Here is a 16078-nt window from a genome sequence, read left to right on the forward strand (position 1 = left end):
TCTCTAGGGCGTTTTGATCTTGGAGCAATTATATTTCTTGCAACGTAAAATTGTAAATATTTCAGCTTATGTTTCTGTTTGTTTGTAAGGAGTAGCATACAGTCTTCTGCATGCAAGATAACTTTAATATCTTAGGCCTTAGACGATACTGTAATGACCGTGTTATGGAATGGTCGGTCTTTTTTGTGTAAGCTTCTGACAGTTGTATTGATCGACTGAGCTTTCCGTTACTTTCGCCGTTTATTTTCAGTGTAGAATTAATGCAAGGATTTAGATCATTACCAAATATATTCGTGGCTGACATTTGTTGAATAAATTGTTGTGAGTTCAGCAAGAATGCCGTCCCAGGATGATCTCACGAGGGCAGCATCCATATTGCAACGGGTGCAGGAGCAGCTGAAGATGAAGGGAGATAGTTCCCATGACGATGAATTAGGAGCCATGAAATCATTAATGGAAAGTCCAGTGTTTCGTCAAATGGTCCAACTACAAGCGTCCATTCGTCAACTCAAAGAAGAGGTGATTGTTTTACGTTTAACGCATATGCTTGTTACAAATTTGTTTGCCAAAGTTTTTGTAGACGAAATAGATTTTTATACATAGATTGTTCATACCAGCTGTATGCCAGATTAGGAAAAATTGACATGGGAAAATGATTCACTTTTGGGAAGATTTACCGATAATACATGCAAAACAAATTTAACATACGAAAAAATTCTGATAATCGGTGCAAAAAATGTGTAATAAGTGTTAATGTAAATCATGGAAAAAGAGATGATTTTGAAATTATTTAAATTTAAGTTTCTTAGATTTTGCCACCCTGGTACCAACCGATCTTTCTGTAGACAAAATAAAAGCACATTTTGTTTTATTGTAACATCGGTTCAGTATTTTACGTTTTTACTTTTGTTAATCGGTGTTCAAAATAATTCCAGGTGAAAAAAGATGATTTTGACATCAACGAAGTTGAATTTTCCCCTGGTTCAGGAGCACTTGTTGTTGGAGGAGAGGAAATAAAAACGGATGATTCGGTTGAAAATTCACAAAGTGAGTTTTACTTTCTTCAATGTGTGCTTGAAAAAAGAAGCTCTGTAACACATTTATTTGTTGTTGCACACAAACAAGACAATCTTTTGACAATTAAACTGTTTTTTTAATGTAGATTTTGTTTGTGAAAATGCTTCAGACTGTTGTTTTTGACCTTTGACATGTTTTTTCCAGATTTTAATTTGGACGAGTTCATCACAAACTCGGCACAAGGCAGAGAAACCGAACTGATTGAAATTTTCAAACTTCCTTCGGAGGGTTTGGGTTTTAGTGTGGTTGGACTGAGGTCGGAGAATCGTGGTGATTTGGGAATATTTGTTCAGGTACAACCACACACACACACAAATAAAACTGAGAACTCAGTGTTTGTATATTTCGTAAAAACTCATTTTACATTTGGTAATACATATAGTTTTTTTCACTGTCAGTTTGTTAAAACCTTTATGTTCTCAGGACATCAAACCAGGTGGTGTGGCTGACATGGATGGTCGCTTAAAGGAAAGTGACCAAATACTGGTTATAAATGACCAACCTCTGATACCAACCATATCTCACAAAGATGCAGTTAAAGTCCTTCAACAAGTAAAAGGTAAACCTTTAACTTTTTGAGTAACTTGACGGAATGTTGTTTATGCTGATTCTTGTCAATTGTTTGCAAGCCTTGTATTTAAATGCGCAAAAACCAGCCAGTTTTGTATATTGATAGTGAACAGTTTGCTGTGAATCAATTTAAAACAAAATAAGTCCTCGATAGAAAGGTAGATTTGATTTCAAATATTTTTGAAGGATTGGTGAAGCTCGTGATTGCAAGAGGAATAATTCCTCACGTTTTGAATCATGTTTCGGGGGGTTCACAGATTTCAAGGTCGTCTTCCATGTTGAGTTCACTCTCACAAGCATCTGGATTGGTGAGCTTACTGAATATATATGTATGCATATAATTATACCTTTAAAAAGCTTTAATCTAGTCATATTAAAACCTTGCATAATATTTGGGACTTTTTGTCAAGGGTAATACATGCCTATGCAATGCATTGTAACACTCATTTTTCAGAAAACAATTTATTGAATTGTTTTTTAACCTCCAAGCATTACCCCAGTACAATCTTTCAAACCAGCCTTTTTTAGTTTTTGGCTAAACATCCAAGTTTTTCTGAAACTGTCATACATTGATCACAGCAGCAGGACACCAAGTGGTCGGATGTCGAAACCATTGAATTGCACAATGATGGTCGTGGTCTTGGATTTGGGATCGTTGGAGGAAGAGCCACTGGTGGTGTCGTTGTGAAAACGATTGTTCCTGAAGGTGTTGCTGACTCTGATGGTCGATTACAGTCAGGTGATCATATTTTACGAATCGGAGACACTGATGTTACAAGCATGGGATCGGAGCAAGCTGCTCAAGTTCTTAGACAATGTGGAATGTTTGTGAGGTTGGCAATATTTCAAATCTTATTTTCCAAACAAAATTTGTCCATATGTTAAATTATGATTGACTAAATTCTGAGAATAAGAAAGCTTCCCCATATTAATGTTGAAAACATTTTATTTATTTGCACGTTTCATCTACAACTCATTCCATCATTAGATTAATAAAATGAAAAATATATTGAACATACGTTGTTGCAGAAACAGAATGAAGCATGTCTATGTTTTCTTAGATTTTTTAAATCCGTGATGAGTTTTGTAAAAAAAATATTTATCTCAAATTTATTTCTACAAGTTCTCTATCAACAATATTGCATAATTCTGACAAGTAAAAGTGATATGAAAATATTTTTTATGTTGCAAATTTTTCCACTTGAAAACTTTACAACAGCTTTAAATTATATTGTTGTCAGTTATTGTGACGATGTTTTTAGGTTGGTTGTAGCACGTGGTGCAATGGATGACGAAGGCTCGGAGGAGGGAATGTATAAAAGTGATATTCCCAACAAAGCAGCAGAAGAAGAAGAAGAATCTGTGTCATCTGATGAGTTTGAGTCTGACAGTAAGTTTTAAGAAAACTTGGTTGTGTGACAAACTTGAAACTTTGCTACACAGAAAACTTTGTCAGTGATGTTAATATTAATTTTGTTGACTGTGTTTGTGGTTGAAAATAGTTCTGTAAAATTGGACTTCATTTTACTAAAAATCAGTAAAGTTGGAAATATTTTTAATTGTGGATTTTACTCATTTTTGACCAAGACCACTAATGGATGTAAGTTGTCTTCTGTTGTTATACAAGATTTCAACATTTTTATTGGATACCGCAGGTAGTAGTGATGACGCAGTTGAAGAGTTGAATTTACAACCTGGGGCGAATGTTTACGACGCTCAGATTGTGAAAGATGAAAAAGGACTTGGGATTACAATAGGAGGATTTTTACTCGGTGAGTAACTAAACTAGATGAATTTCGGTCACCTATAAATGTATTCAAATTCAACTGTAGTCCTTTTCAGTCTCTGGGTTTCCTAACAATAAAATACACTTATATATGAGTTACGTTATTGGATGTTAGGTTGTAAACAACATCTGTAAGAACATTCTTCTATTACTTATGCTGCCAATCATGTTCATAATATAAAAAAGCCTCTTGTGGAAATACTAAAACTTATTGTTTTGATATTTAATGATAAATTGGTATTATATTTAGTCTTAATAGAGTTATGAAATTGTCGCGCATTGGAATGTTTCAACAAATTTAAATTGTGCAGAGGACAAAGACAGTGATGGAGCGACGGGGATTTATGTGAAAAGTGTAACGCCTGGTTCGGCTGCTGATATTGATGGAAGGATTAAACCAGGAGATCAAATAATTGCTGTAATTCCTTGTTGACATGTATTGTATGGCATTGTGTTGTTATTATTCTAGAATATCCTTTCCTTAAGTACGTTCTTATCCCCACTGTTCCCGAATACCTCCAAATGTTTCTTTTTTGAACTGATTCTAACGTTTTCATTGAATTTTTTCAGGTTGACGGCAAGAGGTTGGATCGAGAGAATGTTTCAAGCAAAGAAGCAGTGGAAGCTCTCAAGTCCACAGGAGCTGTCGTGAAGCTCACCATGGCAAGGATTCCACAGAAAAAGGTAGAGGTGTTAAATTAAGTCATTTAACTCTATGTAGTTGAATGAAAAATTAACTTGTGGTCATATAATGTGCAGTATTCCTATTTCCCTTGCTCATAACCACGGAGAATTTTCATCAGATGACTGCTTTAGTAACAATGGTAAGAAACTAAAAATGTAATAATTATACTTTTCAGAAGGAATCTTTCCAGATGGAAGAAAACAGTGCAGTGTTGCAAGATCCAGAAGCTGATTTCAGTGAGTTGCGTGAGATAAGTGTATTTAATTCATTCATAAAATCGAATTAATCTTGGTGCTGTACCAGGAGGGGAACTCCCAATGGATATTGAAGAGAGAATCAAGCAGAAGTGGAGGATGATCATGGGGTCACAATATGAAATTGCTGTAAGTGTTTAAAAAACTTCACCGTTTGCCAGTGTTGCATACATTAAATTATATTGACGTAGTTTTATTTAGTCACTACTGTGTCATGACCACCCCAATATAATTTAATGAATAAATTTCTACAATTCACAGATATATAGACAACATTTCTCTCCGACTCAACACTAACATATGGTTGTTTGGTTTATCAATAGATTGTGATTTTTAATTACATTTGTTTTCAGGTTGCACAGTTGAGGAAATTTTCTTTGACCAGTGGTCTGGGCATTAGTTTGGAAGGAACCATTGATTACAACGACAGACCCCATCATTACATAAGGTAGGGATGAGTATGTTTGTTGGTAATTGCCACAGAAAGATATTGGCCATGCAATATTTATTGTTAGACTGAAAAATATGTGTTTTGAATTTTTTTTCCTTTGCAAAAAGTATCATTTTGCCAAGTGTACATGTATATACTTGAAATAGACTTCACTTATCTTTAAAGTTGTAACAAATAACAACATAGGTTGGGATCAGGAAATATTACAAAATTATTGTGTTATCTTCAGATCAATCTTGCCAGAAGGACCAGTTGGTAGAAACGGAAACCTGAGAGCTGGTGATGAGTTATTGGAAGTGAACGGTCATCAACTACTCGGATTAAACCACGTCGAGGTTGTCGTTATTCTCAAAGAGTTGCCTCTCCACGTACGAATGGTCTGTGCCCGCCCTCATGACAAAGGGCACAGAAATACAGCTCGTGATTCGGTCGTGTTTGAAGAAAAAGATGGGGACTTTCTGGAAATGCCCGTTCAGCCAGCAGGTACTATGTTTATATATTTGTGGTAATACACTAACGACACATTACTGGAAAATTCATTGTTTGGGTACAGTGTACAATTGTACAACTATGATATGATACAGTCAAATGGTCGTATGCACTGCATTATACACACAGATTCGTAGATAAGTCTTTTTGTTTTATCACTTTAATTATTATTTTTTTAAAAACTGCAGCTCATTAATTTTGTCCTAACAGCCAAATTCTAACGTGTTCTGTTTAAATATAATTTTGTCAAAATACAAAGAACAAACTAAATATTATTATGTGTTCTTGCATAAAGAATGGACAGATTCATTGAGAAATTTAAATTGTTTTTTTTTTCTTAAAAAAATCCAGTGTTTTTCTTTCTTCAGTTGCAGCAATGAGCAGATACAGTCCTCCACAGGAGATGCTCGAAGAGCAACCTCCCACCTCCTCCGATTCATCATCTTCACTTGATTCCATGGCTCAAATCAGAAAGGTGAAAAAGAAGGATTGAATTAAGTTCAAAAGACAAAACTAGGCCTGTCATTAACAATGGTTTTGTCCCAAATTAAAACTTGTTATTTATACCAATTTAAGTAAAAAAACCTTTCCACCTCTCCTTTTTTGATACTCTTTGTAAAGAACAAGTTGTTGTTATTGCAGCAAATGCCAGAAATGCCACCAAAACAGGATTTTAATATGACCGAGGAAGCAGTGGTACCGAAAAGACCGGCAAGTTTGTCGAGTATAAGTAGCGAGGATTCGGAGATGGCAGCAATTCCCCCACTACGTAAGAATCTTTAAACAACAGGAAAAAGTTTGTCCTGTCCTGTTGTTCGTGTTGTTTCAATGAACTGTGTTTTTGTACTTTTATGTTGACCCAATATGTTTTTTACCTCCCACATAAACTTGTACCAAAATTATTGTGTTTTTAATTAAAGTTGGCTTAAAAGTAGAATTCTGATGAATTCCAACAAACGCATAAAACGTGAAAAGTTTCTGTGACTTTCTAAACAAACATTTTCAGCTGAACCAGCTGTAGAACCCGAACCGGCGAGTGCTTGGGAGAATCAAGTTACTGTGATTGAGCTTGAAAAGGGAGAACGTGGCTTGGGATTCAGCATTCTCGATTTCCAGGTTTGTGTTCAATACAATAGGCGTGTCCTATGTAACAACCTGATAATTTATGTCAATCATTGAATCTGTTTCATGTGGTTGAACTTCAGACATAGAGGTTGTTGGCCTTTTTCCATCACTAGTGAACTTTCGAGTTAAACAAATTACCTCAGCAATAATGGCTATTTGTATAATAAGATATATACGATGTATTATAACACAATGTAATGCTAAGTACTGTAAACCTTTTTCCCTGGCAAAGATTAAATTGTGGGACATGTCAATACTGCTGCATGGCAACCCTTGCATTGCAATCACCTTTCCTATATACATATATCTATGCACATTGCATATATATTGAAAAATTGCTCACAAGAAGCAGATATAATAGAGTATAAGCAATGCACCTAACTACCTTTCTATAGTGAGGCGCAGACATAACAGTATTTTACCACTCCATTGACAGGATCCAATGCATGCGGATCGAACTGCAGTCCTTGTTCGATCTCTGGTTGAAAAAGGTGTTGCTGAACACGATGGGCGCTTGGAGCCCGGTGATCGTCTGATATTCGTAAACGATGCCTCTCTCGAACATGCTGACCTCGATGAAGCTGTCAGGATTCTGAAGGTTTGAACTATAAGTAGAGCGTATCATTACATTTATTAGACTCTATTGCTTAAATACGTTAAAAATTGTTGTGCATTTGTTAAAATGAGTATTAAGTATTTTAGTAGAGTCATGCATTTCTAAGAAACATGTTGGCTATTGTAATTTTGCAAAACCATGTACATGTACGTAAAAATGTGTTTGAACCTCCAACAAACCAATATATATCAACTTTCAGGCTGTACCGAAAGGAATGGTAATGATTGGAGTTGCAAAACCAAAACCCATGTTTCGAGTTCCATCCACAACTGATGAAGATGCACCAACTCAGCATGGTAAGAAATCCACACCAGTTTATTTTAAGCATTAAAACAGAGATGGCACCTGAGCCCCTAGGCATATCCACAAGCATATTTGAGGTTCCAAAGGTTTATGGGTATGTAAGTCACTTATTTATTTAATATGAGGCTACTTGCCACATAGTTTTAGATAAAGTTGTTGTTTTAGCAACAAATAAACTCTTAAAACAGACTCAAAATTTTGAACTATTTTAATGTTTGACTCAACTATTTTTTTATTTTAGAGCCACCGGAAGTTTTAGTACCAGTTGCCCCCCAACTTTCACCACCAACTTCTTCGTCCAGCTCATCCGACGTAAGATTGCTTCAATTTTTTTAAATATGATTTTTTTAAAACTGTGTTTTGTTGTAAGGTTTAATGAAGGTATTGTAACAAGTGCACTATCTATAAACCACAATTTTCAGGCACATCTTCCACACGAATGGTAAAATTTCAATCAATGTTGTCAACGTGTTTTTGGTTCTTTTATTTCTTCACTGGCATGTATTTTTTGAGACTGATCACATTTTTAATATGTCAAAATTACTTTATCTTAATCTATGTCAATTGCATGACTTTCCACATTTCAAAATATCTTGTGATGATCACAATGTTTTCCAATGAAATCATACTTTAGGGAAGGGATGAAATTGCGCCAACATTTGACCAAAGTATTGAAAGTGATGTAAATTATCTAGTTAATTTGACAGACATATGTGATACATACATGAAATAATAAATTCAAAGTTGAAAAAAAACTGAAAAAATGTTTCTTATTCGGTTTAAACAACCCCTCTTGTTTATTCTCATCTTTGCAAGTAATTTTTTCAGAGTGAAAATGTGGAGCTCCCTCCAGTGGAATCGACCACAATGTTACATCACACGCTGGTAAGTCGATACAACAACAATCAGTATTCCTTTCAAAACAACCCACATTACCCAAATTATCATAATCGGACATCTCAGTGATTTCAGTGATTAACACCAAGTTTTCTCAGTAATTTTGTTGTTGTTAGAGCCAAATATGGAACCTCCAATGCTCAGAAGAAAGTGTAAATTTAAAGAGAAAAACACAGAAAATTGTACAAAGTGATCAAAAATTTAAAACATCTTGTTGTTGCACAGCAATTTTGGCTGTCCTATTATAAAAAGTGTTGATGTCTTTCATTTTAGTCAGAGCTTAACAGCCAAATTTTGATAGTTTTTTTGGGATAGAGCCTTGGTTAAAAATCACTACTCCAAATAAGTGCAAAGAGTCCATTTGCCGAAATATGCTTAGATATTGAGTGTGAAATATCTAAAAAATATCCCGAAATGTATAAAATTCATGTAGACACTTTGGCCAGCGGTTTTGTTTCTGAGAATAAGCAGATAAACAAGTTATGTTACAATTAATGATTGCGTTCGACTCATCCAGGGACACACCTCTCCTCTTCTTCACCAATCTCCGGAACTCACAGAGGAGCCGGCTCCTGAACAAGAGAATAAACCAATCTGGGAAAACAGAAGTCTTTCACCAGAATCTCCGAGAGTTGTTGGTGAGATTTAGAAAAAGAGGCAAAGCAAAAATAATAGTGATGAAAATAACACTGCAGAAACGAAAATGCTTGTTTATTTAACAGGTTTTTTGGAAAAATATATTTTATACTTATATTATTCATGTTATAACTATATGTACTCCTATACTTTATGTGATTACAAATGAAATCCTAAAATAATATTTTAAAGTTTTCGAAATATTTCCCAACTTTTGTATCTGCCTTATTTAAAGAAGGAATGGTAAAGATGACAAGGAGCGTTCTTGTGCAATAAATTACCTTTTGTGCCAGTTTCCCATTGATTAAAACATATATGTGCATTGTCAAATATGACAACCCTGTTCCTGTTGCGTCTGCAAGTATGAATAATTAACGTGGAACCATCATAACATTGAGTTTTTTGTGTTAGCTGCAGCAAGGGAACCACCACAGCATGCAAGGCTTTCATCATCAGATTCTGAAGCTTCAAGGTAAAAAATATCTTTGATTTTACTTTTAATATCAAGCTATTATGTTGTAGTCACATTATTATTAAATAAATTTGTGTTGATAATGAAGTGTGCGCTGAGGTGCAAACTTTCAAAAAGAGCTGTGTTTGACAGTGGATTGTCAGTTGCAATGAACATTTTTAAATGAATACATGAATATTTTAGCGACGACAAAGTTTCGCCTCCGACAATAATAAAAACAACTAAGGTGGAGAAAAGGTATTAGGATGAAGTTGATTGTGTGTGTTTATATGGATTAGGTACAACACCCATTCATAGTTGTGTTTTTTTTGTAGTCAGTTTGATGTCAAAGTTTAATGTTTGTTTACTTGCTGTTGTGCCACTAGGGTGTTTTTGGAATGTTGTTGAATTTCCATGTTTTATGTTGTGAGTGGTGTCAGTAGATGTGTTTACTGGTGGTAAATATTATATTTAGCAGGTTTTCTTGAAGAAACATCGTTTGTTCAATATTAAATTCCGTATTTAAAATATCAAATAATGTAGAAATATAAAACTATTTGGAAGATTTGTTTATTATTTGATTATGTTAAGTTGTGAGTAGCAAATCACCTGCAATAGTGTTCAGAAACTTTCTAATTGAATGAATATATCCTGTGTTTTAGCTAATATTTCTATGCTGTTACATAATGTCTTGGATCTTCTATATTACAGCCAACATATGGAAGTGAAGCAAATACAAATGTCCGGCATGACGGCTATCGCGATAACAAGCAATCTACCAAATATTGCGAAAAATAAACCAACACAACCTTTGAGAAATCCACCAGGTATCTGTGTATGTTGGATTAGCTATACAGCTCTGTTGTACATTTAAAAATACAGACTGATTGTCACTATGTTTTTAATTACTTGAACTAGTTTTGTGGTGAATGATTAATTTCACTTTTAATGATTTTTTTGTCACCACCAAATGAATATTTTCAAGCTGTTTTGTTTAGGTCACATGACTCCCTCTGTACCACCAAAGCCGGTCGGTTATACTGCCCCCTCATGGCAAACTGCAGAGCCCGACGTCCCAAAACCCAAACCACCTATAGATGGGTTTGAAAGGATCGTGCAGATGTCAAAAGGAAATTCCAGCTTGGGTAAGAGTGGTTGCTAATATTTTACAAGGAACAATGTTGAAATTCTAACACTTATTATGTTGAGTTTGAGCAATGATACTCAAATTTTGAGTGCAAGCAAATAAGAATATTATCTATGGTGCACAATCGATAACATGTTTGGCTTGATCACAAGTCTTTGGTATTAGACTAATAGGTTTTTAGCAGATTGTTTCTTGTGTGGAGAAACTTCTTTGCGAAGGTTGTCATTAAAAAGGTCATAAACTGAGAAAATCACCTGAATGTTAATTGATAAAAATCCCCCTTTACACCAGAAAAACCATAATCTTATTTGCTGATGATTAATCACTGAACAATCTTACCTTTTGCCTGAAGCTACTAAATCCATTCTTCAAAAAATTCAGGTATTACAGTGACTCCTGACAAAGAGGGGGATGGTTTAATTGTGAGGTCCATCATTGCTGGTGGGGCAGTGGCCAGAGCGGGAGAACCCCACATCGGTGACATGATTCGGCGGATTAACCATGACTCAGCAGTTGGACTTGGTACAGCTCAGGCTCGAGCGCTGATCAGAAATCATTCAACTTACAGCAACGATGTGACGTGAGTTTGTGGTGTTAAGTTTAAATATTGTTGTTTATTGCGTGCGTTTTAGTTAAAATATATATTTTGTCTATTATATCTTAACCTAAAGCCTTTCTTGTTACCCTGATGAAATGTTTACTGGTCTGCACAGAACCGTGTGTGTATAAATTAGACTTTTGAAAAGACATTTATGACATCTTATTTTAGCACATTTTTTTGATTAATTAGACAAAATAAATTAATTGTTGAAAAAATTGTTTCTTTCAGCATCGGTTATGTCCCAAAACGTTATATCGAAGCTTTCAAGCAAGACCTGCCGATACCAGAAGATCTTGAAGATGACTCGACTGATCCGACAACACCCAAGACGCCAAACAGTGTTGGACATTTTGCTGCTCTCAAGTCCATGTTTGAAGCTCAAGGTTTGATTCTACTTCAATAGGAACATTTTAACAATCCAACATTACGACTTAAACTTTATGTTGAACAGTGCTTTGTGTGTGCTGATTGCCTGAAAATTCCTATTTATTTAACATTGCAAAACTTACACTTCATAAACATCTGAATTTTTTAAGCGTTCATTTATTTCAACAATGTCAAGTGTTTTCTGTCGAAAGTTGCAAGAATTTATGAAAGCTTTCAATGAAAATGACAATGCAAACAGCTTATCCTAAATGAATTTAAATCTTTTTTGATTCTTTTATGGTACTTGCCATTACTTACATAGTTACATTCACCATCACTTTGTATTTTATATTCAGAGGAAATGAGAGGACAACAAACCTCCCCTGTGCCCCTCGATTCTCGATTGTGGGGAAATCCAGAAAGGTAAAGAAGTGGCATTTTTTATCAATATTATTTTTATTTCATCGACTGACACAATGTGAGGGAAAAACTAAATTAATATTAAGGCACAAACAAAATTTGCCTAAAATATAACAAGATTGTCAAATAGCAGGCATCTGTATTGGTGATTTGTTTTGTTTGTAAAACAAATGTAGAAAAGAAACTAATTTGTGACTTTAAACAATTATTTTTATGACCAGGATCGTTATCTGGAGATCACCAGGTCAGTCGCTGGGAATAAGTATCGTTGGTGGAAAAAGTAACGACCAACAAAATCAGATCAGACTTGAAAATGGAGATGTTGTGCAGGTGATAACAGATATTTTATATCTGTAAACTTCCATTAATAAAATCCACACTTGTATTGTTGTTTACCTAAACTGAAGTTGTATTATTTTATTTAAATTTTTATTAAATTTCTTCTGTATCCATGACAACAATATTTCTGATTAAGTTCAGATTGCATCAGTTAAAATGCACGTTGGAAGTCTTATTCAGTCATGGTAATGCCAAGTTGTATTTCAGGGCATATTTATAAAGGAAGTTGTGCCTGATAGTCCGGTTGGTCGAGATGGAAGAATTAAACCTGGTGATCGGATTGTTCAGGTGAAAATATTGCTTTTGTTTGTAGAATATTCAACCCCGCATTAAACTATGTAATATCTTGCTATTATATTTTCAAGTTAGTATTGGCTTACAATGTATGAACCTGTCTGATCAATTACATTTTAATAGACTGCAGTAAAGTTGTTTTTAACTTGCAAATGCATTTCTAACATGTAGTTAAGTGATTTTATGTGAAGTAATTGCAAGTTGTGACCAATAATACAGGTTGACGAATCGAATTTAAACAACGCAACTCACGAGCAAGCTGTCGAAGCTATTCTGAGAGCGGGAACTCAAGTTTCGTTTGTCGTCCATAGTTTTGTCGGGAACATGCAGGTAAGCTGGGTTAAACGCTACATGTGATAAGACTGTCTGTCTCTAATGTGTCATTTGAATGTAGCACGGGTGTACTTTTCATATTGGTGTCAGCATGTTTCAAGAGGTCTGAATAATGTACATATCAAAGTGCAGTCAGCTATAAGAGTGAGATTATTAAGTCAGTGTATTGAGTGGAGATTTATTTCAAAATTGTTTGCCATTTTTAATTGCCAACAAATAATGTGGGGTTTGAACATGTTTTGGTCAATACGACAAAAACGTCAAAAAAATGCGCTTTCTCACAAAATTTATGTGTTTCTCCAACTTATCATCACATTTACCTGAAATTAGTTTGCTTTCCTTTGAAGTCAGTAAAAAAAGAAAAGTTTTCCTGTTAATTTAAAAATTATGTTTGTCACAATGTCCACTAAACTTAATTTGGAAAATGCGGCATTCATTGTAGAAAAATTGAATAATACAAGTAAGTAAAACTTATCTTGAAATATCGTGTCAGATGTTTCTATTTTGATCAAAGCTTCCTCTGTACTGTGACAGTTCATTTGATGAATGACTGCATGTGCATTTCTCTGTCTGCAAACTAATGCTGGAATATTTGTCACAAATTTAATGACAGATTCCACAGAACAGCTGCAGGTTTTTTAGACTGAAAGCAGGTTTAGGAGATAAAACTGTTTTCAAAATTTTTAGCAGTTCTACAGCAATGCCAGACACAGATCAATGTAGATTAATTGTTAACCTTGAGGGACAACCCATATTCTTGCTAGTTGATGAAAATCTAGGTTTTAATACATTTAATGCAACATAAATGAAAACTTATTAGCCTGACCATAAAATAGCTATCTTTGAATAATAACAACCATAATATAACTCAACTGTGGTTGATGGTCTTTGATGAGGATAATAATGTACAAAAAGCTTTAAATTGGTCACTCAAGTGTCAATAGCAATTAAGAACAACTAAAAATCAGTTGCAATATTGATGTTTATTTGTACTTAATAAATTAGTAATACGCTATTTAGAAAAAATCAGTCTGCCTTTATATGATATTGTAACTACAACTAACTGTTAATATGAATGGTCACCAGCATCATTTGCATAACCAGATGCATTTTGGGAAGCTGCGTTGCACTCATTTCACCGGTGCAGCATTCATGGTGAGGGTAGCAGGGTTTGAGCATGTTATACACCACACTCATGTGCCGTGGTTTTGCTTTTTCATACACGTTCATCCCAAATTTATTTCTGATTTGTCATGGTCATGTTTGGCTGCTTTACGAAGTAGCGATTTCGCATTGTGTGATGTAGAATGTTTTTGTTTTTTTGTATTTGCAAACTATTTTACTGAATGGAAAGGTTTTCTTTACTCATTGTTGAGAATTACCTAAACATGTGTTTATACTCAACATACAAGACCATGTGGTTTAACTTTCTCTCCTAGTGAATTGAGCTTATTAAGTTTAACACATAAAATTGCATTATTGAAATAACATTACCTTTACTTATAAAAATGAATTTATTTTTGAATTTATCTTCTTTAATTTCATTAACATAACATTATATTCCAATCAATCTTAGTTATTTGTCGAAACATTTCAATATCAGGTTTTATTGCCGTGTCATGGAATGCCAAACTGCATGGTGTGTCATCGTCACTAACTTCTTGCCTGTGCAATGTTGAGCATTTGTTGTGTTTCAAAACATTTTCATTGCATGGTTTGCATTACAATTAACAAAATAGACCTAAGTTAGGTCACCTAACTAATATAAAAGTTACAAATTTAAGCCAACCTTACTTAAATAAACCCAGAAGTATCACAGGTTATAACATTACGATTTAATTACAAATAAAGTCTTTATTTAACATGGTGTGAATAAACATAATTTACTGGGCCTTGTTGAAGTTTCATTGTAAAGTGACTCAAATTTATCATGTTGGAATGTGTCTGATCTGTTTTGTGTTCACAAAAAAATTATGCAGCCTGTTTTTGGTAAAGTTGTCTATTTTATCATTCAGGAAAACTGTTGAAATTGCAGTTTTTCCAACTACATAAGTTTCTGCTTATTTTTGTCCTCAAAAGAAAAATATTGAAATCCACGAATATAATGTGTTTCACTTCCTTGTGCAACTGGATTGTAAATTGTTTTCTTGTAAGTTTTCATCTCATTTTCTTCCAAAAAGATCGTGTGCCTGTGAATGAAAGTAATTCGAGCTTAAAGTAAAATTTAGTTTGCAAAAAGATAAGAAGTTCTTGTTTAAATGCAGGATGACCCTTCTTCACCTGTTCCCCATCTTCCTCCAGCCCCTTCCCTCACCAAAGAAGGTTTGTTTGAAACCCCACCATATTTCTCACCATGCTTGTTTGTGTTTCATTGTATTGATTGCACGACAGGTTATGTGTGTTACAAAGAATCCACCAATATTACACAAAATACAACATTTTACTGAAATATTGCGCAAATATTCCTCCAGACAATAATGCTTGGTCACAATATATAACTGTGAAGTTTTTATTCATTTCAAAATATTTTTGCAATATCAATAAAATTTACAAGGTTCGTGCAGTGCCAAACTATACTTGTAACAATTAATGCTTTAGTATAACTAATTAAGGCTTACATTAAAACATTTTAGGAGCTGCCAATGTTCATTTAATAAATCACATGAACACATTAAGTGTCATGCATTAAAAGGACTAAAACTTTTTTCGACCCTTTGCAGCATAAATAAAAACCATCTATTAGAAAGCAATTAGTTAGCACTGAACGTAGTGGAATATTCAGTATTCCAGCAATAAAACCAGGGTGAAAGATGCATTGTTCATCATGTTTTCGCATAAATTGCTATTTGTTACCAGGTGTTTAATGTGTTATATGCTTGTTTTTAGTTTGTAGTTAACATTACGTACACTCTAGAGTAAGCATGATGAGCTTTATACCCTTTGGCCCACGGATGCAAGCTTGTACATAACTTACAACTCTTTTATTTTTATTACAATTTGTTTAACTGTTAGTGATTGGTACATTTTTTTCATTCAATTTTCACCTTTGTTCGTCTGCTATGAGTAATATGTGGATAGTTTTGTCAGTATGCACACAAGCTTGTAAGTGTAGAATGTTTTTTTGTTACAGAGAAAATGAATCGAAAATATTCCAACCTTCCTGGTCAGATTCACGTAATTCAACTCAACAAGGGGAGTGGAGGAGTTGGATTGAGTCTTGCAGGGAATAAGGACAGGT

At 34.3% G+C, this 16078-nt stretch overlaps 1 protein-coding gene across 3 annotated transcripts in view; it reads left to right on the forward strand.

The window, feature by feature from the left end:
- The first annotated feature begins 257 nt into the window (after positions 1-257).
- Positions 258-16078, forward strand: part of LOC145909225 (multiple PDZ domain protein-like) — a 30208-nt gene continuing 14387 nt past the window's right edge. Inside the window, exons 1-35 of one of the 3 annotated variants that reach the window (XM_082996559.1) lie at positions 258-519; positions 936-1047; positions 1222-1370; positions 1501-1636; positions 1834-1955; positions 2227-2480; positions 2910-3037; positions 3303-3419; positions 3745-3851; positions 4004-4117; positions 4294-4354; positions 4422-4501; positions 4726-4820; positions 5053-5306; positions 5681-5787; positions 5955-6081; positions 6319-6428; positions 6874-7035; positions 7253-7349; positions 7598-7668; positions 8185-8241; positions 8771-8891; positions 9301-9361; positions 9545-9598; positions 10052-10167; positions 10339-10485; positions 10869-11067; positions 11317-11471; positions 11811-11877; positions 12096-12204; positions 12421-12501; positions 12727-12837; positions 13927-13995; positions 15105-15162; positions 15971-16076. In XM_082996559.1, the coding sequence (XP_082852685.1) occupies positions 337-519; positions 936-1047; positions 1222-1370; positions 1501-1636; positions 1834-1955; positions 2227-2480; positions 2910-3037; positions 3303-3419; positions 3745-3851; positions 4004-4117; positions 4294-4354; positions 4422-4501; positions 4726-4820; positions 5053-5306; positions 5681-5787; positions 5955-6081; positions 6319-6428; positions 6874-7035; positions 7253-7349; positions 7598-7668; positions 8185-8241; positions 8771-8891; positions 9301-9361; positions 9545-9598; positions 10052-10167; positions 10339-10485; positions 10869-11067; positions 11317-11471; positions 11811-11877; positions 12096-12204; positions 12421-12501; positions 12727-12837; positions 13927-13995; positions 15105-15162; positions 15971-16076 (4097 nt within the window). In that variant the 5' untranslated portion in view covers positions 258-336. The remainder of the gene's footprint in view (positions 520-935; positions 1048-1221; positions 1371-1500; positions 1637-1833; positions 1956-2226; positions 2481-2909; positions 3038-3302; positions 3420-3744; positions 3852-4003; positions 4118-4293; positions 4355-4421; positions 4502-4725; positions 4821-5052; positions 5307-5680; positions 5788-5954; positions 6082-6318; positions 6429-6873; positions 7036-7252; positions 7350-7597; positions 7669-8184; positions 8242-8770; positions 8892-9300; positions 9362-9544; positions 9599-10051; positions 10168-10338; positions 10486-10868; positions 11068-11316; positions 11472-11810; positions 11878-12095; positions 12205-12420; positions 12502-12726; positions 12838-13926; positions 13996-15104; positions 15163-15970; positions 16077-16078) is intronic. The other 2 variants (XM_082996566.1, XM_082996574.1) reach the window with 2 other exon arrangements.

This window comes from Ascidia mentula, chromosome 1, assembly GCF_947561715.1.
Source record: "Ascidia mentula chromosome 1, kaAscMent1.1, whole genome shotgun sequence".
Lineage (NCBI taxonomy): Eukaryota > Metazoa > Chordata > Ascidiacea > Phlebobranchia > Ascidiidae > Ascidia > Ascidia mentula.